The sequence below is a fragment of the Amblyomma americanum genome, chromosome 5 (genome assembly GCF_052857255.1).
Source record: "Amblyomma americanum isolate KBUSLIRL-KWMA chromosome 5, ASM5285725v1, whole genome shotgun sequence".
Classification (NCBI taxonomy): Eukaryota; Metazoa; Arthropoda; class Arachnida; order Ixodida; family Ixodidae; genus Amblyomma; species Amblyomma americanum.
Window position 1 is genome coordinate 202,645,695 of NC_135501.1, and position 27,106 is coordinate 202,672,800.

General features: G+C 48.8%; 1 protein-coding gene across 1 annotated transcript in view; it reads left to right on the plus strand.

Annotated features, from left to right (window-relative positions):
- The window catches only part of LOC144134524 (neprilysin-3-like), a 44,125-nt gene extending 20,098 nt beyond the window's left edge, over positions 1-24,027 (plus strand). Inside the window, exons 7-11 of the mRNA XM_077667432.1 lie at positions 2,807-3,121; positions 4,753-4,950; positions 7,497-7,726; positions 9,461-9,604; positions 23,758-24,027. Coding sequence (XP_077523558.1) covers positions 2,807-3,121; positions 4,753-4,950; positions 7,497-7,726; positions 9,461-9,604; positions 23,758-24,027 — 1,157 coding nt within the window. The remainder of the gene's footprint in view (positions 1-2,806; positions 3,122-4,752; positions 4,951-7,496; positions 7,727-9,460; positions 9,605-23,757) is intronic.
- The last annotated feature ends 3,079 nt before the right edge of the window (positions 24,028-27,106 follow it).

The window sequence follows — 27,106 nt, forward strand, 5'->3', positions numbered from 1 at the left end:
GTTTGTCGAGAACGATCTGCCGACGAACTACGACTGCAATTAAGGACAGTTGCCGGGCCAGTTGGTACATGATCTCACCGAAAAACAGCGCGCTTACACGGGACACGAGAAAGGAGACACGCACACACACAGCGCTGACTTACAACTGCAGGTTTTATTGCATTGCTCACAATAAATACTAGAAAGGAAAAAAACAAAAACAGTGGAAAGGCGAGGAAGAATTCCTTCTGTTGCATCATGTCGTCATAGTTATTCAAGATATTGAATCTCTTTTCTTGTCAATGCCATCGATGGTGCGCTAACGCATGACGCGGCTTTCCTATCTATGATGAAAGCTTCATACAGCTCGCGCTTGTGCTGGTGATTATATCGCCTCAAAATCTGGCTTCGTCCAAAGTTGGGTGTGCAGTGTCAGCCAGACACGTGTTTTGCCAGCGTGCTGCCGTATCCCGTGCAGATGTTAGTGGCGAGCTCTCGTAAACGGTCGTTTATGCAACGTCCACTTTGGCCCACATACGATGCACCGCATGACAGCGGGATCTCGTAAATTACCTCCGTGTCACAGGTGGTGAACATTTGTGCATGCTTTTTACTGCACCGCGCTGGTTTTGGGGCATCTTCGTTCACCAATCTGCAAAGCAAATTGAGCTTTCTGGGTGCAGTTAGAATCAAATCAACTCCAGCACGCCCTACTATCTTCTTCAACGAGTGGCTGATCCCGTGTAGATCCGGCATAACAGCCCTCTTCTCTTTTTCATTCCGTGGTTTCTTCGGGTGGCCAGATTGGCGGAGATCTTTCAGGAGCTTGAATCCGATCCCTGAAATGAGGGCATCCGGGAAGCCCGCTTCGCGTAGACGTTTCAGCTGGGACTCTGTGCTAGCTTGCTGACGGTGATGGCACGATCTTTTGAGGGCATTCTTCAAGGCACCCAAGGCTATTGCTCGTTTGACGAGCTTCGTGTTCGAGGAAGAGTATGGCAAAAGGCTTTTCCTTGACCTCGGAGCATAGCACCAGCACAGATGGTCCTCACTTGGAAACAACTGCAGGTCAAGGTGCTGAAGTTGGCCTTCATCAGGCAATTCTTTTGTCAATTCAAATTCTCCTAGGTTTTCAGAAAATACCTTGAAAAGGGCCTCCACGTCCTTGCCTGGGTTTTTCGTTTGGTCGACGACTTCCTCGTCGTCTACAAAACGTCTGATCAGGGCGTGTCCCTGTTTTGCGTTGGATACATCTCATTTAACATGAAAAGATTAGCTAGGGTTTCTGTTTGGAGCCTCCTCCATATGACCGCTTCTTCCTGAGACAGGCTAGAGTGCGGTTCCGGATATATTTTCCTTACCCTCCTGTAGTAGTTGGTGATTTCTGAGAAGGAGGACAATACGTTTTCTGAGGACCCCTCCGGGCTGAGTGGGTGAGAGGCTCGGTTCGTGTAAGCTCGAGCGGTCTCATCGGCCCTCAGGTTGCCCCATACTTCCGCATGTCCGGGTACCCAGATAAAAACATGCCTCGCCTGATTCTATTTTCGAGCCACTTGTGCTAGGACCTGTCTTGCACATTTACCTATCCTTCCTTTCATATATAGTTCCTGCACGCCTCTTCCGAGTCCGTTAGGACGGCAAAAAATTTTACGATCCGGTTGCCTTCGGCGATCGCTAGAGCAACTGCGAGTTCCTCGTCCTCATCAACCGTACCGTTTTTAATGGATGCACTAGCATATTCTGCGCCCTCCCAGTGGAGCGCTACCGTTGCTATCCTCACGTCTCTTCCTCTATATCTGGACGCGTCCACATATACTGTATTTTCTTTGCCCGCCAGTCCCTCTTCTATGTATTTTGCTTTCACCTTTCTCCTAGCCGGGTGTAGGTTTGGGTCCATGCTTTTGGGGAACGAGGAGGCATTGATAGTGGCTCTGATGCTGTCGGGGAAGTCTGCTTCCTTTTCTAGCATTTTTTCTAAGTTGTATCCCAGCTGTGCTAGGATTCTTCTGCCGCTTCTTGTTTGCACCAGCCTTTCCTTTTGCGTCTCTAGCAGTGCCTCTTCCATCTCTTCGAATGTATTGTGAATGCCGTGTGCTATTAACTTTTCGTTTGCTGTACGCATCGGCAGATGAAGGGCCGTTTTTATACGCCTTCCGAATGATTGCGTTGATTTGGTCCCTTTCCCTTTGGGTTGTTTGGAAGTATGGGAGGGAGTAGGTCACCCTACTTATGATCAAACTTGTTACGAGTTTCAGAGTGTCGCCGCTTTCTTTCATGCCAAGTCTTCTCTGCGATACTCTCGTTATCATTCTGGCCACTTGCGTCGCAGCCAGCTTAAGCTGTTTCATTGCGAATCCGCATGTCCTGTTTGTTTGGATCCACATTCAGATTCGCAGTCAAACGGCTTAAGCCAGTTCTTAGCTACAGCTTGTATACCCACACGACCACGTGGCTACGACGTCGTATCACATGGCCTTACGACACCCCCATCGGATGTCGTCACGTGGCTTCACATCACCCCCATCAGATGTTCTTAAGGGCAAAGGTCAACCCAAAGGTCACCCAATCGAAATGCCACCGAATCTCGAAGGTCACAGGTCAATTAAAGGGCATGTGTCAAGGTCAGAAGTCAAGGGTTCGACACCATAACTGGACCAAATATGATCATGCACGGCTGAAGGTCGTTCAAGGTCATCCTCCGGCATACGCGACGACTGCTTTACCTACCGTAGTGAAGCTTTTCACTTCAATACGGAAGTACTGTTTCGCAGCGCGTGCCTGTTCCACACGGAACGCCAACAGTGTTCTCAACACGGGCCTCTTCTAGATGACTGGGTGTCTTACATCTCGAACTACACGGATCACACGTTCACCTTCGCCAACACTGTGTCCATTCACCAAAACGCGGCGGCACTCGTGGTTCTGCTCCTGGACGCCGGCCGACTGCCACGCGACGACTCGAGACTCTTGTTGGCTTGGAGCCTGCTCCGCCAGCTTCTCCCGTTTGCCAGCAACCGGGAGATGGTGGAGACAATGAAGGCGCGCGGGTACGGGAGCAACGCGTATGCCGTCGTCGATTTCTGCTACGCAATTGTCGAGAAAGTCATGCCACTCGCCGCCTCCCTGCGACACTTCAGCAATGGTGCGTGCAAATTTCTTTTCGTTATACGATACCTGAACTGGCAGATTTAAGATTTCGCTGTAACAATCGATATATCCGCAGATCTTTTAATCTCCTAATTTTAGGTTTTCATTTCCTTTATTTTCCTGTACTCGAGATACGCTGCTTTATATTTATGTTAATTACCGTGTATAATTTGGCTGCCTGGCAGGCACTGCCGCTCAAGCTATCAATGGCTTTGGCAGGCCTGAATATATGCAGTTTTTTTTTCATGGCAATAAAGTAATATTATTATTGTTATCTCGCGCAAACAGGCTTGCATTTTTTTTTGCTATGAATGTTGTTATCGTCAAAAACGTTCCCCATTAGTTTTCTATGGCAGCCCTAACTGCTTGTTGCGAACGATGGAAAATTTTAAAAATAAAGATTTTGGTGCGTGTTCGAAGAGCGGACTATTGCCTTCAATGTTTCTATAACAGTAGCTTACAATATTGTAATATTCAGGCGGTTTTGCCCTTGGATGCTGGACATGGTTGTAAATACGCATTTCCTGCATTCTTTTTGTATTTCATGCTGGATTGTTCTGTTTACTGAATTTCGCTTTTACTGTATGCGCGGTTATATTCAAAACTTGTTGGCCGTAAGGTCTCGAGAAATTTAAAACAAGCTGACGCCAAAGCAAGCTGTGTATCAACCGGTCAGGATTTCAGCAATCCTACAGTATATTTCCCAAAGTTTATTCCCAAAGCCTTCATAGGCTATCAAACGTATTACTAATCAACGTGTCTACGAATCTCTGCCGGCGGAAATTAATTGAGAGCTCTTTTTAGAAGCTGAGTTATGGGCTCAAAAATATTGACCCTTTCGCCTTTCGCGCCATTTTAGTAAATCGTAACAAAGTTAAGCGTTTCACTGAAAACGTTTTCCTTCTCCTGCCTTTTGCATATTTCCCAAAATTTAGGCTCCCGATTCACCCTGAGAATTTTCAACGTCGATTAAATTATGTCGGGACTCGTTTTGAATGGGGAGCGCCTGACTACTTGTAGCTCGCCTACACTTTATTTACTTGTTAAAGGATTTCCCGTTGGGGACCGCAGAAAGAGAAGAAAACATGGCGCCACTAATGCTGGCAATGATACAAGATGATGGCATCATGCTTGATACCTGATGACGGCGTCATGCCAACACAACAGCCGTGAAGCCCCGGAGCGAGAATAGTTTGTTGTCCACTGCGGACAAGAAGTATGCAGCCTTGGTTTGAGTTGTTCAGTCCCTAAGGTCTGCTTCTCAGCCGAGTAGTTAGGCATTTAATGCACGCGAGAAGTACTGAATATACGGAAGAAAATGAAGTAATTTGTAGGCCATCAAACCTTGTAGCCTGTTGAACGTAACGAAGGCTGTACGTTTCGACTAATTCCTTATAAGTTCTTGGCCCTTTATATTCTAAGCTACGAAACAGTGAACGATACAGTGGTACCGGCAGGAGTGTTAATGAGCCTGCTGTTTGCCCCTTCTGCATGATGACGTGTGACCTTTGTTCGTTAGTGCTCCCGTGACGTGATGACGTGTGATGACGTGTGATGATAACGTGTGACCTTTGTTCGTTAGTGCTCCCGTGACGTGATGACGTGTGATGACGTGTGGTTCCTTAGTGCTCCCGGCGAGTGCACTGGCGTCTAGCAGACAAGTCGCCATGAATGTGAAGGCAGCCCAGGAGGACAAGATCAATAAGACGTATTGGATCGGGGACGAACTGCGCAGCATGATGCTGGCCAAGGCCAAGAGCCTCTTGATGATCGTGGGCTACCCAGAGGGTCTGGGAAACGAGTCCCTGGTGGAAGCCTTCTACGGTGAGCAATACCTTTCCTGCCTTGTTGAATGGGTTAAGTCAAGACATAAGCGATGTGATACGATTATCGTCTCACCTTGCATCCGTACATTTATGGAATAAGTCTTTTGTAGATCGATCATTTGAAGTATTAGTAAATCTTTCGAGCCGTTTACATTCCATTTATAAATATGAGGGATTGATTGCTTCAAATTAGTAATAGATTGCTCACCTGCTCGAGTTGTAGGAGGCTGGTCACACGTGCATTGCAATGAATTTTGATGGGCAGATTGATGTGCAATGTATTTCCTTTGACTTGGTTCGTTCATTTGTGTCATGTGTCAAACCTTTTTTCCATGTAATAACTTTATGGCGCTTGTAAATATGCCTTGTTATCTGCCCTTCCTGCTTGGACCACACGAGGTCTGCAGTATTATGTAAATAAATAAATAAATAAATAAATAAAAGTGCGGTTTTTGATACGCTCCTTTATGGTTTGAGATATGGTTGTTTTGAATAGGTCTTGCACACTGCATATCTTTGTGCGTAAACCATGAACTCTGCCAGCGTTATGCTTCGGTGTTGAAAAAGGAGTGGTCGTACCTTTTAAACACGGAAGCCCTTGAATGTGCTAAAGGAGTTTGCTGACAACACCAGTACTACATAAAGAGAGTGATTACTATGACTTCTAGAGGAAAATCACTTGCAATGTCTGAGTGAAAGGCGACATCATGTATCTGTAATGCGTGCCGCCTTTGCACGCTAAATTATCCCAGACATTTAGCAACTCCTGAAAAGTATAAAAAAATGTACTGCTGTGAGGAACGTTACCAAACTGTATGCCTCTCTACGTTCAAGCGGCAGTTGTCTATTGCGCTTAAAAGCATCGGTTTTTTCCTTTTATACCAGGTGCAACAACCGGATAAGTTTTATATGCATTCCATTGTTACGTCTTCCATAAAAAAGCTTTAAGCAGAAAAAACGTCAGTAAAAAAGTGCTTACTAATTAGGCCACTCCAGAAAAGGGCTCCGTATACTCTTGAGTGCATGTGCTACCTTCGTAGAACAGAAAAGCGTTACAGCCGTTTATTTTCAAGGTACAAGGAGCGTGCGCCGGTGTGCGAAATTATTAATACTGCAATGAAGTTACGCATGATTGCCACTGCCAATAAATTGGAACTCATCAAACAAAAACAACAGCCCTAGTAGCTTATGAATTACTGGGCGGGTTTATAGATCCGGGGATGCCAACTGCGCACGGCGGTCCGGTTTCGACCATCTGGTTTAGATTCGCTTGCCCTGGTCCTGTTTCGTCGCAGATTAAAGACAGGGGTAGAGTAAGAAACGCTCCCGAGCCGGCAGCTGTCTCTTTTAACGCTATAGCGTTGTAGGCTCCGTTACCCAGAAAATCCGGCGTTGTGAGCAAAAAGCTGAGTTGCGTAGGGTGGGACAGGTGGCCGCCAGCCCCACCCGCCCGAGAAGCAACCTAAGCGGGCCACCTACGCCACGTGGCCTTGCGGTGTCATCACAGCCTACCCACTTGATTGTGAGCAAATTGACTCCTGCGGCAGGTGGCTGTTAATGGTTGATCGCGAGAGGTTGCTCGGGAATAGCAACCTGGGTCTCACAAGCCCCACTGGGGGCAGTACTTAATATCGCAGCAGTGGCGCATCGCTTAACCGCTGCACCATTGCAGAAGGAGTGGTGTGAGGACTCCCAGGGACCCATGAATGTTAAGTAGAGAACGACCAATTCGGCATATATGGGTATTAACTCATTAATGCTGTCGCGTCATACCCTTAAGGCGGAGCTCAACTTCAACATTTATTTTTTTTTAGTCTTACTACGCCAGTGCATCCCGGTACAGAATGAGGCATGCGAAGGGTACGGCACCACCGATGAGAGAAACCCTGAAAACAGGGTAAATACAACTAAGAGGGAATAATCAACTTTCTTCGCTTTGGGCGAAGAATAAGGATGTTTCTCTAACTGGAAGAAGGGTTTGGTCCTAATATATTCTTGTCATTTATCTTGACGACCGTCAAGTGCAAATACGGTCAGCATTTTGTGAGCGTCACACAATCTCGAATACCACGAGTCGAATAATATCGTTCTTTTGAATGAATATGCCTTAAAGATATGTCTGCCTATGGCATGGAAGAGTTCGGGCTAACTAGGCCTACAATTTAGTATGAATTCTATGAAACTCGTCCAAACTGTCTTCAAAGTCCTTATCATCATCAGCCTGACTACGCCCACTTCAGGACAAACTCCTCTTCCATGTCTCTCCAATTAACCCTGTCCGGTGCCAGCTAGGGCAACCTTATCCCCGCCCACCTAACATTCTACCACCCGAGCTACGCTTGCCTTCTGTTCGTATCCTGTCTATAATAACCCTTAAGGACCACCGGTTATCTTGAATCCGCAAAACATGCCCCGGCCCTTTGTTATTGATATCCACTGCGATGTCGCGTTTCTTCCGTGCTCACTGTGCCGCAGAAAGAACGTATGCGTCGAAGAGGAGTAAATGTCAACTACTTTTTTTTCTTTCCTCCGATGTGGATGCAGCGGGGTTTCCGGACGTCGGAAAGAAGTTCTTCGACCCCTTTCTGGAGTCGCACCGTATCGTGACAACGCTCAATATCAAGGGCACCATACCCGGAGCCTTCAGGCCTGTCGCCAGTAGAGCTGCCTACTATAGATATCAGCATGTCATGGTTCTGTTTCCTGGAATGCTTCAGCCTCCTGTGTTCATCAACAACGCTCCGGCTGCAATGAACTATGGAGGTCTAGGACAGGTACGCTTTTTAAATAATGTTGCGCTGTGACAGGAATGCAGTACATCTAATGTCGTATAATTCTACAAGTAGACTCTCCAGGTGCCAAACGAGTTGTACACAAATGAAATTCGTCGTAATGAGGCGAGGTTACTAGACTTTCGAGTATTTATTTGTTTATTTATTTAGTTATTTATTTATTTATTTTTATTTATTTATTTATTTATACGCGTTCCCGCTGAGCCACAAGGACATTATTGCGGGGGGACATAATAGTAAAACATATGCCTAAAATTAGCCTGTTACAATACCTAAAGCAAGCAGTACAGCATTATTGTCAGCGGAAAAACCAAAATGTCAGCGCGAGAAAAACAGTCACGAGACGGTTGACAAGCGCCTACGTGAAACTGAACGCCAGAAAAGACTGGAGCTCAGAAAACGTCTCACATTAGACAATGCTCTTGGGAAGCCTGTTACAGTGTGAAGAAGTGTGCGCAAAAAAAGAATTACGTAAGATGTCAGTTCGACAGCGCATTTCAGGAACCTTGAGCTCATGATCGCATCGTCGAGAAATGAAGTTGGGAGGTAAAATGTACAGGTTCTTGTTTATTCCTATGAGATCGGAGTATATTTGGTAGAAAAGTTCTATATATGCGAACTTTCGCGCACTTTATATGATCTTCGTTTTAATCAAATTATTTTTATTTGATCAGATACTGCCCGTCAAACAGGTCATATGCTTTTGTTTCTGAAAACATTCTTTTAAATGCGTTTCTATGGATGCCCACCAAAATCATGCGCATGCCTTTCCATTTCTGTTCGTTAAACTGTAAGCGCATCTGTAACTGCTGAGTGCTATCGTCAAAGCACACAACCTTTCAAACGATATCATCAGGAAGTGGGTATTGCTGGAGTCAGAGCCGCGTAATCGTTTACGAAATGGGCTAAATGCAAATAAAATTTGGCATTCGAACGGAATTGGTGGTCGGCCAGGCAGAATCCGTGACCGATCCTCAATATAGAAGAATACAAACAAGAACACTTGGTTCAACTGCGCATGCAGCCGTCCACGCGCTTTTAAAATCGAACACCTGCGTCTTACGACTGGCAAAACTGATAAATAATCCATTTATAGGCAGAACAAATGCTACTAAATAACTCAACCTAAAGAAGAACTTTATTAATCAATGTATACGCGTTTCAGCGCTATCTCAGCGGTTCCAAGATTTCGTAGGAGCTTAAATCATGAGCAGGTGATCAGTTGTTATTTTGCTCGGCAAAACTGTATAAGTTAGGGGATTAAATTTCAACAGGCGCGACCGCATTAATTGTGGAAACGGCAGTGTAATGACTTGTCGGTGGGGATTAAGAAACCCAACGTGGCTGAATTTCTTCATCAAGTTTCCACTGAGGAACGTCTCGAATATCACATTTTTTTTGCTCACGCGTTAGGATACCTCGAACAATAAGCTCTTTATTAAATAGTTTTTAGGCGCAAAAAAGGACAAGACACACAGGGTAGGTGACAGGACGACGGCGCTTCGCCCTGTCACCTACCCTATATGTCTTGTCCTTTTTTGCGCCTAAAAACTATTTAAGTATGAACCAAAACCAACTAGACCAGCAGCAAGTGCTCTTAGACAATAAGCTCTTTATTCCATTGAACCCCATAGGACACTGAAATACATATTCTTCTCCCAGACTTGCTTGGCTTCTCTAAAAGCGCAAACTGGATCCTGTCAACGACATTTGCAGGTTGCCGGCCATGAAATGATGCATCCATTCGACGTCAAAAACATCAGACATGATTCGCAACTTAATGGCGTACACATCAACGACTCGCGGGCAATGCAGACGTACACATCGAAGCTGCTCTGTCTTCGTGCTTCATACGAACAAGTACGTAAGCTTCAAGCACTTTTTTACACCATAATCAGGATAGAGTGGTGAAAAGGCTTGCAATTATATCAACTTGGTATTTACCTCCTATAACCTGTCACATATGTTATAAAATTGAATCCGGCAATGTCTAGGTTGTGCTTATTTTAGCAGAAAAAAATATTGCTCAGACAGCCTTGGTAAGCGATATAGCGAACGAACAGTCACGAAATTCTGCACACCACAATACTAAAAACTGTGCAGCTCAATCTACCTCGCGTCCTACATTGATGTAAATGTTTAGTATTGCAATTGTTTATTCCTCTTCTCTTAACCAAAGTTTGAGAAATTTCCTGTCGCGTAATTATTCCATAACTATTTTACGAGCTTGCGACACGTGCGGCAAAACGCACCGTTGCGGTCTTCTGAAGAGACTGAAGTAAAGATTATAGGTTTAGTTTCATTCTAAAGCTGTAGTCTTGTTTCTCGCACTCCAAAATGGTCGGAACATACGCAAAGAAAACACTAAGAGCTGACTAGTGCGAAGAATTCATGAAGAAACTCTCTAGAGACGTAAGTAGCGCCGGGGCCCTCAATCGTTTGGGTGTTTTTAAAAGAACCGCTACTGAAATGCAAAAAAAAAAAGAGCGAATACGAAAATCCGGAACTGCATAAAAAGTCTTGCGAACCGCATCGTCGCTCTCTGTCTGGCAGGCAAGAACGGCTACTTGTCGAACACACTAACATTGAGAAGGCTCAGTTCGGTGTGGCCTGCAGTCACATAAAAAAACGTGGCGTTTAGGAGCGTCGAATCGAAGCAAATCGCATGTACATTAAACAGCGCTAAGCGAAAGATGAACATCTGTGACACACACACACACAAACAGTAAAAGTTGGGTCGAAGGCAAGAAATTTATAAATTTTGCTTAGCCAGGCTGCCACATTCCACCCGGTTCAACCACATCCAACCGTGGGCTCAGATCTTAACGGTGGCATGTGATTGCTGTTTCTTTTGTCTCCTAATCAAGTATATTTCAGCGCTGGAATAGCTACACTATTATTTTGTATTGATCAATTGCACAATTCCACAAGTGTTACTAGGTTTCGGTGACTGTTCGGTTTGTTCGTATATCGTGCAGTAGTGAAGAGAGAATAGTAGAACAAACAGTTAAAAAACTGTGTTAAACTAAGCATTTTTGCCCCTCAGCTGGCTGGTGGCCACTGAAGGTGTCCAGTTTGCTGACACTAACAAATACTGTTTGTTATCCGTGTACTAAACAGTCCTCAATACCTGATTAATTGGTCATCATAGCACACATGCTATTTCCATGTTTATAAAAGCTGGCTTCCATGCGGAAACTGACAGCCATGTGTGTTCCTCTGTACGCTTCGGAGTGCTGTCCAGCCTTCACTACGCTCTTCCCTATAAAATACAAATTAAGACAGTACGATAATGAATACAAGCCTTAAAAGGTTCCAGGCGTGACTTGTACTCGCAGACATATATTGATTGATTGACATTTATTTATTTCAACAAAGAAGGACGTACAAGGCTGTAGTAAAAAACCAGAGGAAAAAGCTGCAAAGAACTGCCCCCAAGTTGGGGCTTTGGCTGGCCCCAAATTCCGGTTACAATGGCAGCAGCAGGGCAGGAGGGAAACGTGTTAGACAAAAACGAATAAGAAGAACGAAAGACCAAAGGCAAAATGTATATTACAATTTAAAAATATGCAGAAATGCATGGAAAAAAGGTAAGAAAGGAAAGGACAAAAAGAGTACAAGTATATACCCGCCGCGGTGGCTCAGTGGTTAGGATGCTTGCCTACTGGTACGGACCACCAGGGTTCGAACCCGACCGCGGCGGCCGCGTTTCATTGGAGGCGAAACGCAAAGACGCCCACGCGCTGTGCGACGTCAGTGCAAGTTAGAGATCCCCAGGTGGTCGAAATTATTCCGGAGCCCTCCACTACGGCACCTCTCTCTTCCTTCTCTCAGTTCCTCCTTTATCCCTTTCCTTACGGCAAGGTTCAGGTGTCCTCGCGAGGTGTGAGAAAGATACTGCGCCATTTCCTTCCCCCAACAACCAATTTTAAGTTTTACAACCGTACGCAGTTATGAGCGCACAAACACTGCACGGTGATTTCTTTCAGAACAAGTGAGCCCATCAGGTATTACATCTGGAAAGGTCATTCAGTGAACTGGGCAGCCCTCCACTACAGCACCTCTTTCTTCCTTCTCTCAGTTCCTCCTTTAATCCTTCCCTTACGGCGAGGTTCAGGTGTCCTCCGAGATGTGAGAGATGCTGCGCCATTTCCTTTCCCCAGCAACCAATTTTCAATTTTACAACCGTACGCAGTTATGAGCGCAAAAACACTGCACGCAGCTGCACGCTGATTTCTTTCTACCCGCCGCGTTGGCTCTGTGGTTAGGGCGCTCGACTACTGATCCGGAGTTCCCGGGTTCGAGCCCGACCGCGGCGGCTGCGTTTCCATGGAGGGGAAACGCTAAGGCGCCCGCGTGCTGTGCGATGTCAGTGCACGTTAAAGATCCCCAGGTGGTCGAAATTATTCCGAAGCCCTCGACTACGGCACATAATCCTTCCATTCTTTTTTCACTCCCTCCTTTATCCCTTCTCTTACGGCGCGGTTCAGGTGTCCAACGATATATGAGACAGATACTGCGCCATTTCGTTCCCCCCCCCCCCAAAAAAACATTTATTTATTTATTTATATTCTTTAAGAACAAGTTAGCACATCGGTATTACATCTGGAAAGGTCACTCAGTGAACTGGGCAGCCGGTTGATTTAACATTTGCTGACCATAATTTGTACATAGGTGAGGAACACACTGTCTCGGGAGCTCGATTTGTGTAAGGGGCTGCGCGTTAAGGGGTTTCGTGTAAGGGGCTGTGCATAACGTAACCTGCACTTGCAGGCGGAATCGGGTTCACGGGCAAGGACAACGGACGACAAAACAGATTCGGAAGGCTTCGTCGATTTCGCGGGGATCCAGCTGGCCTACGCCGCCTACCGGAGGCTTCCGTACGACGAGCGCAGCGCGACCGTTCCTGGCCTGGGTCTGAGCGCTGAGCAGACCTTTTTCGTTTCTCACTGTCTCAAGCGTTGCACCGCACACAAGGGAATCCGGCGTGTTCCGGACTCACGCTACTGGCACCGCCGCTCACGCTGCATTGTGCCGCTCATAAACATGCCGCAGTTCGCCTGGGCGTTTTCCTGCCAACCGGGCGACCCGATGAGTCCCACGCAAAGGTGCAACTTCTGGTAGAGTTGGCCAGGCTACACTGTGAACACAGCTGAAGCGATAGTTTTCTGCAATTTTAATTTGAGTGTTATTCGCCAGAACTTCGCCAAAGCAGCCCAGCTCAAGGCATCAATAAAGTATCATCCTGTCATGGTTACTCACCCTTATAAAAATGGTCTATGGACAGTTCATAGACTCCTTATAGACTCTATTGCCTTCCTATATATGTTTGTTTTTGTCTATTCATAGTCTATAGAAAATGACAATGAAAAAAATGAAAATTGTTTTTTTTTGTGGAAAGGAGATGGCGCAGTATCTGTCTCATATCGGCGGACACCTGAACCGCGCCGTAAGGAAAGCGATAAAGGAGGGAGTGAAAAGAAAGGAAGAGGTCTATAGGCAGTCTATAGGGAGTCTGGAGGCAGTCTATATACTCTCCGCAGCGGTGGCTCAGTGGTTATGGCGCTCGGCTACTGATCCGGAGTTCGCGGATTCGAACCCGACCACGGCGGTTGCGTTTCGATGGAGCCGAAACGCTAAGGCGCAAGTGTGCTGTGCAATGCCAGTGCACGTTAAAGATCCCCGGGTGGTCGAAATTACTCCGCAGACCTTCACTAGGGCACATATTTCTCTGTTCCTTCTTCCACTCCCGCCTTCCTCCCTGCCTTACGGCGAGGTTCCGGTGTCCCGATATATTTGAGGCAATTACTGCGTCAAGTCCTTTCCTCAAAAACCAATTTTCATTTTTTTTATTTTCTAGCCACTGCATCCTCTGATGGTGGTAGTGTTTTTTTTATTAAAAAAATAGTAAAAAGGAAGGAAAAGATTTTTGCTAGCTCCGGCATCTGCCATCGATACTGAAGCACCTGAGCTGGGGCAGCGGAAATAAAGGATAGCAGGCAGAATGGAGAAATGAAATGAAAGAGGTGATGGGACGGGAAGAGGGGATAGGGGAGAAGTAATATGTACAAACTATTTACACAATAAGAAATGTGTCCAGGTTGTGCGCGTGATTAGTTCATTTTAGAGGAATTAAAAACACACGCGCACAGCACTGTTGGCTACAACTGGAGTGGGGCGTCCAGTTATTAATCGTTCAAGGTAGAACTCGCGGAGCGTTCGGTCACTGCGTGTAACTACCTGACGGAGAACAGACGGGACGTCAAGCCCGTTTCTTCGAGGAATGCACAGAGGCTCACCAAAGTTCGCTCACGAGTGCGCGCACTGCCCTGCGGCCACAATAGCGTCTAGACGGAGCCTGGTAGTATGCCCTGCGCCCTATAGGCCGCGAGCATATCCCGACGAGCATCGTCGAACGCGGCACAGTGAAGGAGTAAGTGTTCTAGTGTTTCCACTGCACCAACTCCGTCACACACATCATTCGTCGCGATTCCGTGACGCACCCGTCGTTCCCCGGGCCACACGCAGCCAATGCGCGCGCGGAGGATCATTGCACGTTGTGACCGTGTAAGTGCGCGACAGCCGGTGATACTGTCGATGCTCTCACCTCCTGCGATGCGTGGGTCGGGGTGCTGCTTTCGGAGATGGTCGTGGATGGCCGCACGCACGTCCTCCTGCGCAAGGGGCAGATCGCTGGCAGGTAGTTGTAGTGCAGCGGTCGCGAGGTCGTCAGATTCTTCGTTGCCGGCGATGCCGCAGTGACCGGGTACCCACTGTGCACGCACGGCGCATCCTCTCTGCACGAGGCGCTCGATGCGGGAACGAATTTCCCGCACTAGTGGGGTACCGCGGCCGTTAGATTGCAGGCGTCTGAGGGCGGCGCGGGAGTCGCACAGCAGAGCGCTCCTGGGCGGCGGAGGGCCGAGGGTGGGTGAGCAGCAGGTCCAGCCCGAGCCAGATCCCCATCAACTCCGCCGTGGTGGAGGAGCCCAGGAAGGCTGCGTGTTGCTGGCTGTGCTGTCGCAGGGCGGGGATGGTAGCCGCCGCAGCAAGGGAGCAGCTGTCGCGGGCCACTGAGCCGTCGGTGTACACGAAGAGATGGTCCTGGAGCTCCTCGTGTATGACGGCTCTGGCCAGCTGCTGCACAGCACAGAGGGGTGTGCTCCGCTTTCCCGCAATGTCGGCGATCTCTCGCTGTACCTCCGAGGCAGCAGGCCAGGGCGCGCAGGAGCCGTATAGGGGTGGGCCTTGTGTCAATTGCTCATACTCGAGCAGCGCCACGCCCATTCGTGAGCGCGGGTGCGAGCGCATACGCTGCAGCAGCGAGCCGCCGTCCGGTGCGCGGTGAAGCCGGTCGATGTGACCACTGCATGCTCTCGGCCGCTAATTTCAACCAGCTTTCACTATTATCACCGCACTAAGACGGTAAGCTTAGACCTAATAATTTTTTGCCCTGCTATTCACTTAAATGCATATTGAAAGAGCATATGACATGAAAAAAAAAAACAGAGGGCCTCGAGTGTGAAAAATCTATTATAAGGAGGTTTCTGTGCTGTGACGCGACAAAAGAAAGCAATATATTTTTAAAATTCTGGTGCACCTTTGACTGTTTCGGGGAAGTGCATACATTACAATCGCCAGGAGCACTTGGCTCATTACAAAGGCACTGCGTCGTCAGTCGCACTTGTCAGCAATGACTCTTAATCCGGGTGAATTTTGATCACCCGGGGAACTTTACTGTGAGGCAAAATCTAAATACACTACTATTGGCAATTCGCCTCCATCGGAATGGAGCCTTCGCGGCCGGAGTCGGGGTGGTGACCTTGTGCTCATTATGATTGCGAGCTGTACTAAAGTTCAGTATAAAACGGAAAGGCAGACGACACCTCAAACACGCAGCAACCTCTCCACTCCGGGAAGTTGTACAGCGGCCAAGAATCAGTGCAACTGTTTAGTCGTGTAGCGACGCAATTCCAGTCTTCTCAATGTATTTTTAGAGCGAAAGCTCTACTACGCTAGTCCGAGCCAGTTTCGCTGCGTGTTGCCGGCCGTTAGCAACAGCGCGCTTAGCAACCGGATCTGCGTCGGGAAACAGGTTGTCACTGCGCCCGAGCTCGCTCCCTGCTTCGCCGCTGCGTAGCATCGGGGTATCGCTAGGCTAAGGTAGCTTATAGTCGTGTGCTAGTCAGTGTGGTTAACCATGATTACGTTATAGTACATTAACGCAGATAACTATACTCCGTCTCACAATATGTTTGCAGCACTACGAAAGGTACAGCTCTCTCGTCCAATCAGGATGGCGCGCACTACATTAGTGTGTTCCTACGCGCCTGTGGCTCGATCCACCTGATGTCCAGGTGGCTTCTTTCTACCTCTATTTATAGTAGCACCGAGCCACAGGTGTTCCACCGCGCAGCGCCGCGCCTTTCCTCAAAATCCAACTTTCAATTTTCAGTTTTCTCTCGCTTCTTTCCCTCCTTTATCTCTTCCTTTACGATGCGGTTCGGGTGTCCACCGAGATATTGTCTTTCTTCTTTCCCTCCCTCCTTTATCCCTTCCTTTACTGCGCGGTTCGGGTGTCCACCGATATATGTGAGACAACCAGGGTACTGTTCTCATCAGTTCCTCTGTTGTCGCGTCGCAGTAAATTTCAGTAATCGTGTCATGTGCATATAAATTTATTTACTCCAGCGTGCCGAGGCAGCCGAGTGTCGATGGTGGCGAAATGCAAAACAAGCCCATGTGCTGCGCGAGAGGCAACGCACGCTAAACGGGTTCGATCATCTCATCGTCCTCATAACAACTGAATTCAGCACTGCTGGTTGTGTCGTCCTCCAGGTTGACAACAATGGCCGGTCCCTGGTCAACAACATCGTCGATGATGTGGTCCAGTTTTCTCATCACATCTTCCTCACTGATAATATGCTGCACGTAATTCTTCCATTTCTCAACAGTCACTTGCGTGATGCCTTGCCAAACCAGAGGCTCGACGTCTTGGAGCTTAAACGTCTTGTTTTGGCTGGCCACGAAACCCTTGACGTCGCTCCAGACAAGCTCTATCGGGTTCAGTTGGCAGTGGTACGGTGGCAGGCGCACAACGAGATGGCCAGCAGCTTTAGCAATGCAGTCGACACGGTATTGCTCCCCACCTGTGTTCACATTGCTGACAAGCTGCATGAGCTCGGCCTTCACCATGCCGCTGCTACACGCGACACCTTTTCCGGACAACCAAGCCTGTATGTCCTTTTTGAGGCTACTCATCCGCGGCACTTTATCCTGCTTCACAGAATGATATGGCGCGTTGTCCATCACTATAACGCTGCCGGGTGGTAGTAGTGGGAGAAGTCTCCTGGAGAACCAGTTTTCGTAGTGTTCCCCGTTCATTTCCTCGTGGTAATCGCCCGAGTTTTTCTTCGCTCGGAAAACTTCCGCTGCGCCTTCGACAAAACCTTGCTCACTACCGCAATGCGTCACAATAAGCCTGCCACCTTTGCCACTGGGGTTTTGTAGACCAGTCGACAGTCCGGATCGATGCGCTTGGTGTGCAGATTGGATGGTGCAGTCAGTCCACACTCGACTTCGCGTGTGGCCGGCGTTAACCCACGTTTCGTCGGTGAAGAAAATAGGCCTACCCTGGCGTCGCAGCTCCGCTATCTGGCGCAGGTACCGGCGGCGACACTGCACAATGTGCGTCGCTTCGATTAACATCGCATTCCGAGAGCGCTTCTTATATCGGAAGCCAAGTTTCTTCAACATCCTCTGCATTGTCGCTGCGGACACGGTCGGTAGCATTTCGTCCTCTTCGAAATGCGCAACCACCTTCGCGATAGTTGGAATTTCCCCTCTCTGAAAAAAGGTGTGTACCACCCTTCGCAACACGCTCAGGTCAAGATCGTCCAGCTTCTTCGTCCGCTCGCGGCCTCTTCCGCCAGCACGCTTCTTCGGTGACAACACTCGGCCCGCGTTCAACGTCTCCGTTGTCCACTTGTAAAGCGTTCGCTCGCTCACCTGCGTGAGTTTTGCCGTCCTCTTGATGAGCGCATTTGTACTCCAACTGCCCCCGCACTCGACGCGAAGCGCTTCAAGAACATTTAAAGCCACCTGTTTCGCCTGCTCGGGGGAAACAGCGCACTGTCGGTGTAGAGCACACAGGAGACACAACAGACTCGTCCGACGCCATGTTGGAAAGTGACGACGCATCACTACCTCGCAGCAGGCCTCCGCAGAGCTGTGTCCGTACGGGCTTTGTCTGGTAATTTCACCAGTGATTGAAACACTCCCTACCATTTAAATATACCTGTCCAAATCATGTTTTTAGTTGCAATGCTTATTGTTTTGATTAATAGTCATACACTCCTCAAATATTCGAGGGACTATTTTCTGCGTTTCTGCAGCCCTGATTGGACGAGAGAGCTCTACCTTCCGTAGTGCTGCAAACATCTTGTGAGACGAAGTATAGTAGTAAACGTTAGAATGTCTCACTGCCTCAAGCGGTACCCAGCACGTCGGGGGAACTCGGCGTGTTCCGTACTCATGGTACTGGCACCGGCGCTGTCGCTGCACAGTGCCGCTGCAAAACATTCCGCAGTTCGCCAGGGCGTTTCTGATCAGGGTGGCTGATAGTACCACCATTTCCAGGTGGGGCGGTATCGTTCTGGGAATATAATGTTGTATATGTGTAGACTGGGAAAGGTGTTGGTCTCGAGTTGCCTCCAGTCCCTAGCTTCCTGCGCAGTCGGTTGTTGGTGAGGTGGCGGTAGGAATCGACGCATGAGGCTTTTGAAGGTGGAGTTTAGAGTGTTGTACGGTGGACATTGGTTGAAATTGCGAATGGTTGGGGGAGAGCTTGTCATGGCCCGCTCAGCTTGTGTAAGCCCAGAGCTAGGCCATCGACGATCTGAATCCCTTCCAGGCCCGAGTGTGTGGGGATCTAAGTTATTTGATGTTTGATTTATGTATTTGACTCGGGGTTGCCTGTGACTAGCTGGAGAAGTTTTTTATCAGTTCTGGCTCCAAGGAGGAGCCGACAAGCCGCCTGTGAGTCGGTCACACGATGTGGTAGGATCAGGCTGTAGCAATCCCGTGCTCTATGGCCAAGGCTCTCGCAGCCACTTATGCATCCAGTAAGGTGCAGTTCTTGATGGAAAGGTTGACGAGCTCATCGCAGTTGGATCCTATTATGGTAGCTACCGCTGCGTTCCCATGTGCTGAGGGGTGTATATCTCCGTCTACATAGACTGCCCTACCGCTGCTCCCTGTAGTTAGTCTTATGCAGTTCACTCTGACTGTTCTTCGGCGTTCATGGGTGTGGGTGGACACGTTCTTGGGTATTGGAGCTCCGTGTATGCGACCTGTATTTGCCAAGAAAATTTTGGTTGTTTACTGGACTATATGGCACAGTAAGTCCGCGACCTTCTGAGCGAATAGTGGTAATGTCTTTCCCAGGAGGTCGGACCCGACCTTGAAAATAAATAAAGTCGTTCTCTCTCTCCTCACTGGGACACAGCCACCAACGGCCTAGCTTGTACCCGCTTCCTCGGGCTCAGCAGCCAATTGCAGTCACCACGAAGCGATCACGGCGGAGTTCCACCCAACCCGAAGCCATAGGCAGTCCTCGTCTTCGTAGAGGTTAAAAAGAAGATTGAGCTTGCCCCGAGCCGCATCGACATGTTTGCCAATGCGCACGCGCAAATTGGTCCTCGCTGCAGGCGTGCGAGCAGCTGGCGCCTTCAGGGTAATCTTCGACTGCACAGGGGCTCTCGGCGGAAGCGGATCGCGATTGAAGCCAATGGGCTCCTGGAGTGAGGTCTCACCCAACTAACTACGATTAATTCTGTTCATTAAATGTTTTTCTCTCCTACTCACACAAATTGAGTGCACATCGGGACCGCACTGCGCTCAAGAGAAAGTGCTACAAAAGGGCAGAGATTTAAAATATTTGCGTTCTTAAAGCTCGCTATCTATCTCGATAGAGGCGAAATTCTAGAGGCCCGTGTACTGTGCGATGTCAGTGCACGTTAAAGAACCCCAGGTGGTCGAAATAATTCCGGCGCCCTTCACTACGGCGTCCCTGATAGCCCGAGTCGCTTTGGGACGTTAAACCCCCATGCACTAAACTAAGCAATAAATATCACAATTTACGCAGCAGGCATAAACATTTTACTCCTTCCCATGCTTTCTCAAATTTGCACGAGGTAGCACGGCGGCCGCCACCAAAAGTGATCTCAGAGAGCAGTAGAAGGATGCAGTGCAAACATTTCTTCACCTGTATTTGTAGAGCAATGCAAAAGATTTGGTGGGCCCTACTTGGAAGCGCTAGTAGAGTAAAAGTTCTAGAACAAATAGTTCATTTGTTTTGTGCAAACCGTGTAGTAAAAGCGAGTGACCCAGGGAGTCAGTTACGCGTCTTTCTTTTCGTTAAAACCAACGAAGTCTGCGTCTTTTTGATGGAGTGGAAACGCTAAGGCGCCTGTGTGCTGTGCGTTGTCAGTGCACGTTAACGATTCCCAGGTGGTCGAAGTTATTCCGCAGCGCTCCACTACTGCACCTCGTTCTTCCTTTCTTCTTTCATTCCCTCCTTTATCCCTTCCCTTAGGCGCAACCCGTCGCGGTGGCTCAGTGTTAGGGCGCTCGACTACTGATCCGGAGTTCCCGGGTTCGAACCCCACCGCGGCGGCTGCGTTTTTATGGAGGAAAAACGCTAAGGCGATCGTGTGCTGTGCGTTGTCAGTGTACGTTAAAGATCCCCAGGTGGTCGAAATTATTCCGGAGCCCTCCACTACGGCACCCCTTTCTTCCTTTCATCTTTCACTCCCTCCCTTATCCCTTCCCTTACGGCGCGGTTCAGGTGTCCAGCGATATATGAGACAGATACAGCGCCATTTCCTTTCCCCAAAAACCAATTATTATTATTATTATTATTATTAATATTATTATTATTATTATTATTATTATTTTTAGGCGCGGTTCAGGTATCCGCCCATTTGTGAAGAAGATACTGCGCCATTTACTTTCCCTAAAATTCAATTTTCAACCAATTTTCTGCGTCTTTGCGTTTCGCCTCCATCGAAACGGGACCGTAGCGGCCGGGTTCCAACCCGGGCCCTACTGGGGAACTAGAGTCTTGCATGCGGGCTGTTCAGTCCTCCGGGAAAGCAATCGAAGCCAAGTTTACAAGGGGAAGATTCGTACAGACGCCAAAACGGGCATTTGCATGTGAAACGTCGAAATAGGCTTGCCACTATTATTAGGGCAGTAAGCCGATAAGCTTAGGTCTAACCTCGTGCTAGACCTCGGTACGGGCCATGTGGGACCTTATCTCAGACACAGCGTACCGAGGAAGAGCACTCACCGCATATTTAATGGGAACATCGCGTCGCTTCTTTGAGTTATCAAACTGGAAAGGCCTTGCGGCTGAAAAGTCGCCAACTTTCTATGCATATGTTGTGAGATCCTTACATTTTCTTGAAGGAACACTTCCTGATTGTGATTTGAAAGAATTATCCGCGAGTTGAACTTGCGAATATGTTGCTTTTCGCACCCTGAATGTAGACAAGCGCCGGAAAATGCGCAAAAGGCGAAGCAAAGAATCTTTGCCTCTCTCCCCGCTGATGTATCCAATTTTTCCTGGCCTCCCGAATGGGAAGCGTTACCCACAGCTGACCGCCTTGCGGCGTGGGATATGGCGCCCTCCGCCTCATACCCGCAGTGCGGTTGAACTGAAACTCTCAACCATGCCGTTTTTGAATGCCCAGTCACGCGCACTTTCTGGCGCTTGGTAGCGTGCATGTTCTAGGTGCACATGCGGTGGCAGAGTCGCAGTCGCGATTTCTTTGTTGAATTAATAATGTGTGTGCGTGCTTATGTACCCTAGAAAATAAGGGGACTTGCGGTCATGCGGGGACGCCCGCAGAAAGCACTGTTCCCTTTACTGTACCGCCTTAGAACTTTGATGCTGAAACACTTTAATGAAGAACTCGTCGTGTTGGGTGAGGAGGCCTTCCTCCTCCGCTGGTCAACAAGGTTCATTGTTGTCAGCGATAGAGTTGTGTCTATGCCCATCCTTCCATAAAAGGAAGTTTGGCGAGTGTTGCTCATCTTTTCCCTTCTTGTATTCCACTTAAGTTCATAATGAAGCTGCTTTAAGCCAGCTCGTGTAGAAACCACAAACTGTCCACTGAAATGTCATTTGCATATATGTGATACCTGTACAATGATGACTCATTGTGATGTCCTTGAAAACCAGACCACTTGTGTAAAGAGTCCTTAGCAGTGCAGATATTTTCGGAAAAATAAAATTCTCTTAAAAGGTCTAATAATTGTTCGCCCTGCTGTTCTGTTTAAGGCGGTTTGAAAGAACAAGACATGAAGTTAAACGAAGGGCCTCCAGTGTGAAAACCTGCTTTAAAGAATTCTCTGATACTCTAAAGCAGCTGTCAAAAATTTGCAAGGCATTTTAAAAATATCGGTGCAGCTTAGAGTGTTCAGCGAAGTGGCCTGGGTCACCATCCTTAGGACATTTTGGCTTTTTTATCAGCACTTAGGCATGGGAATTCGTCTGAACTAGGTATCAACGCTCCTCGAAGGATAAGAAGTACGACGGTCATTACGAAAAGCCACAAGAAAAAGATAGAAGCATTCAAACGCCTTCGGCGATTGCTAATAAGCTGTTCCTAATTATGAAATGAAAAACTGCGTAATGTGTGTCCTATGCAGTCGGATACTAAGAGCTAGGAGCATTTCTGGAAGCTTAGACGCCACCTCAAACGCATAGGTAACTCCAGGAAGTTGTGCGGCGGTCGTGCTTGGTTGTGTAACCACGGATTTACGTCTTCTCAATAGGAGGAAAGTTTGAGTGTTAGACGGGACAGCGTGTCGCAGCGTTGCCGAGGAGTGCACGGAACGCCATCGCCCGTTCGGCGTGACGCGTTGCCCATTGGACAATATAAGGAAAGAACGCCTGTCTCACATATCTCGGCGGACACTCATCCCGGCCGTAAGGAAAGGAAAATGAAATGAACAATTGCTTTTAAAGGAAGGAAATGACGCCTGTCTCACATTTCTCGCTGGACACGCGGATCGCGCCGTACAGGAAAGAAAAATCGATCGATCGATCGACAAATCAATCAACCAATCAATCAATCAATCAATCAATCAATCAATCAATCAATCAATCATTCAATCAATCAATCAATCAATCAATCAATCAATCAATCAATCAATCAATCAATCAATCAATCCTTAACGCTATCGCGTTACAATTCCTTCCGTTACGGCGGCTGCGTTTTTATGGAGGAAAAACGCTAAGGCGCCCGTGTGCTGTGCGATGTCAGTGCACGTTAAAGATCCCCAGGTGGTCGAAATTATTCCGGAGCCCTCCACTACGGCACCTCTATCTTCCTTTCTTCTTTCACTCCCTCCTTTACCCTTCCCTTACGGCGCGATTCAGGTGTCCAACGATATATGAGACAGATACTGCGCCATTTACCCGCTGCGGTGGCTCAGTGGTTAGGGCGCTCGACTACTGATCCGGAGTTCCCGGGTTCGAGCCCGACCGCGGCGGCTGCGTTTCCATGGAGGGGAAACGCTAAGGCGCCCGCGTGCTGTGCGATGTCTGTGCACGTTAAAGATCCCCAGGTGGCCGAAATTATTCCGAAGCCCTCGACTACGGCACATATTCCTTCCATTCTTCTTCCACCCCCTCCTTTATCCCATCTCTTACGGTGCGGTTCAGGTGTCCAACGATATATGAGACAGATACTGCGCCATTTCGTCCCCCCCCAAAAAAAAACATTTATTGATTTATTTATATTCTTTCAGAACAAGTTAGCACATCGGTATTACATCTGGAAAGGTCACTCAGTGAACTGGGCAGCCGGTTGATTTAACATTTGCTGACCATAATTTGTACATAGGTGAGGAACACACTGTCTCGGGAGCTCGATTTGTGTAAGGGGCTGCGCGTTAAGGGGCTTCGTGTAAGGGGCTGTGCATTGCGTAACCTGCAATTGCAGGTGGAATCGGGTTCACGGGCAAGGACAACAGACGACAAAACAGATTCGGAAGGCTTCGTCGATTTCGCGGGGATCCAGCTGGCCTACGCCGCCTACCGGAGGCTTCCGTACGACGAGCGCAGCGCGACCGTTCCTGGCCTGGGTCTGAGCGCTGAGCAGACCTTATCCTTTCTCACTGTCTCAAGCGTTGCACCGCACACAAGGGAATCCGGCGTGTTCCGGACTCACGCTACTGTCACCGCCGCTCACGCTGCATTGTGCCGCTCATAAACATGCCGCAGTTCGCCTGGGCGTTTTCCTGCCAACCGGGCGACCCGATGAGTCCCAGGCAAAGGTGCAACTTCTGGTAGAGTTGGCCAGGCTACACTGTGAACACAGCTGAAGCGATAGTTTTCTGCAATTTTATTTCGAGTGTTATTCGCCAAAACTTCGCCAAAGCAACCCAGCTCAAGGCATCAATAAAGTATCATCCTGTCATGGTTACTCACCCTTATAAAAATGGTCTATGGACAGTTCATAGACTTCTTATAGGCGCTACTGCCTTCCTATATATGTTTGTTTTTGTCTATTCATAGTCTATAGAAAATGACAATGAAAAAAAATGAATATTGTTTTTTTCTGTGGAAAGGAGATGGCGCAGTATCTGTCTCATATCAACGGACACCTGAACCGCGCCGTAAGGAAAGCGATAATAGAGGCAGTGAAAAGAAAGGAAGAGGTCTATAGGCAGTCTATAGGGAGTCTAGAGGCAGTCTATATACTCTCCGCAGCGGTGGCTCATTGGTTATGGCGCTCGGCTACTGATCCGGAGTTCGCGGATTCGAACCCGACCACGGCGGTTGCGTTTCGATGGAGGCGAAACGCTAAGGCGCCCGTGTGCTGTGCAATGCCAGTGCACGTTAAAGATCCCCATGTGGTCGAAATTACTCCGCAGACCTTCACTAGGGCACATCTTTCTCTCTTCCTTCTTTCACTCCCGCCTTCCTCCCTGCCTTACGGCGAGGTTCCGGTGTCCCGATATATTTGAGGCAATTACTGCGTCAAGTCCTTTCCTCAAAAACCAATTTTCATTTTTTTTAATTTTCTAGCCGCTGCATCCACTGGTGGTGGTAGTGGTTTTTTTTTATTAGGAAAAAATAGTAAAAAGGAAGGAAAAGATTTTTGCTAGCCCCGGCATCTGCCATCGATACTGAAGCACCTGAGCTGGGGCAGCGGAAATAAAGGATAGCAGGCAGAATGGAGAAATGAAATGAAAGAGGTGAGGGGACAGGAAGAGAGGATAGGGGTAGAGGTAATGTGCACAAAATGTTTACACAATAAGAAATGTGTCCAGGTTGTGCGCGTGATTAGTTCATTTTAGAGGAATTAAAAACACACGCGCACAGCACTGTGTTGGCTACAACTGGAGTGGGGCGTCCAGTTATTAATCGTTCAAGGTAGAACTCGCGGAGCGTTCGGTCACTGCGTGTAACTACCTGACGGAGAACAGACGGGACGTCAAGCCCGTGTCTTCGAGGAATGCACAGAGGCTCACCAAAGTTCGCTCACGAGTGCGCGCACTGCCCTGCGTCCACAATAGCGTCTTGATGGAGCCTGGTAGTATGCCCTGCGCCCTATAAGCCGCGAGCATATCGCGACGAGCATCGGCGAACGCGGCACAGTGAAGGAGTAGGTGTTCTAGTGTTTCCACTGCACCGCATCCGTCACACACATCATTCGTCGCGATTCCGTGACGCACCCGTCGTTCCCCGGGCCACACGCAGCAAAATGCGCGCGCGGAGGATCATTGCACGTTGTGACCGTGTAAGTGGGCGACAGCCGGTGACACTGTCGATGCTCTCACCTCCTGCGATGCGTGGGTCGGGGTGCTGCTTTCGGAGATGATCGTGGATGGCCGCACGCACGCCCTCCAGCGCAAGGGGCAGATCGCTGGCAGGTAGTTGGAGTGCAGCGGTCGCGTTCGTTGCTTCTTCGTTGCCGGCGATGCCGCAGTGACCGGGCACCCACCGTGCACGCACGGCACATCCTCTCTGCGCGATGCGCTCGATGCGCGAGCGAATTTCCCGCACTAGTGGGGCATCGCGGCCGTTAGATTGCAGGCGTCTGAGGGTGGTGCGGGAGTCGCACAGCAGAGCGCTCCTGGGCGGCGGAGGGCCGAGGGTGAGCAGCAGGTCCAGCCCGAGCCAGATCCCCATCAACTCCGCCGTGGTGGAGGAGCCCAGGAAGGCTGCGTATAGCTGGCTGTGCTTTCGCAGGGCGGGGATGGTAGCCGCCGCAGCAAGGGAGCAGCTGTCGCGGGCCACTGAGCCGTCGGTGTACACGAGGACATAGTCCTGGAGCTCCTCGTGTATGACGGCTCTGGCCAGCTGCTGCACAGCACAGAGGGGTGTGCTCCGCTTTCCCGCGATGCCGACAATCTCTCGCTGTACTTTTGAGGCAGCAGGCCAGGGCGCGCAGGAGCCGTAGGGGGGTGGGCCTTGTGTCAATTGCTCATACTCGAGCAGCGCCACGCCCGTTCGTGAGCGCGGGTGCGAGCGCATACGCTGCAGCAGCGAGCCGCCGTCCGGGGCGCGGTGAAGCCGGTCGATGTGACCACTGCAGGCTCTCGGCCGCTAATTTCAACCAGCTTTCACTATTATCACCGCACTAAGACGGTAAGCTTAGACCTAATAATTTTTTGCCCTGCTATTCACTTAAATGCATATTGAAAGAGCATGACATGAAAAAAAAAAACAGAGGGCCTCGAGTGTTGAAAATCTACTATAAAGACGTTTGTGTGCTGTGATGCAACAGTAAAAAGAAAGCAATATATTTTTAAAATTCTGGTGCACCTTAGAGGTTTTCGCGGAAGGGCATACATTACATCGCCAGGAGTACTTGGCACATTACAAAGGCGCTGCGTCTTCAGTGCCACTTGTCAGCAACGACTCTTAACGACTGCAAGGTGTACCAAAGTTCAGTATAAAACGGAAAGGCAGACGCCACCTCAAACACACAGCAACCTCTCCACTCCGGGAAGTTGTACAGCGGCCGACAATCAGTGCAACTGTTTAGTCGTGTAGCGACGCATTTCCAGTCCTCTCAATGTATTTTTAGAGCGAAAGCTCTACTACGCTAGTCCGAGCCAGTTTCGCTTCGTGTTGGCGGCCGTTAGCAACGGCGCGCTTAGCAACCGGATCTGCGCCGGGAAGCAGGTGGTCGCTGCGCCCCGCTCCCTGCTTCGCCGCTGCGTAGCATCGCTGTATCGCTAGACTAAGATAGCTTATAGTCGTGTGCTAATTAGTGTGGTTAACCATGATGACGTTATAGTACACTAACGCACATAACTAGTAGTAAACGTTAGAATGTC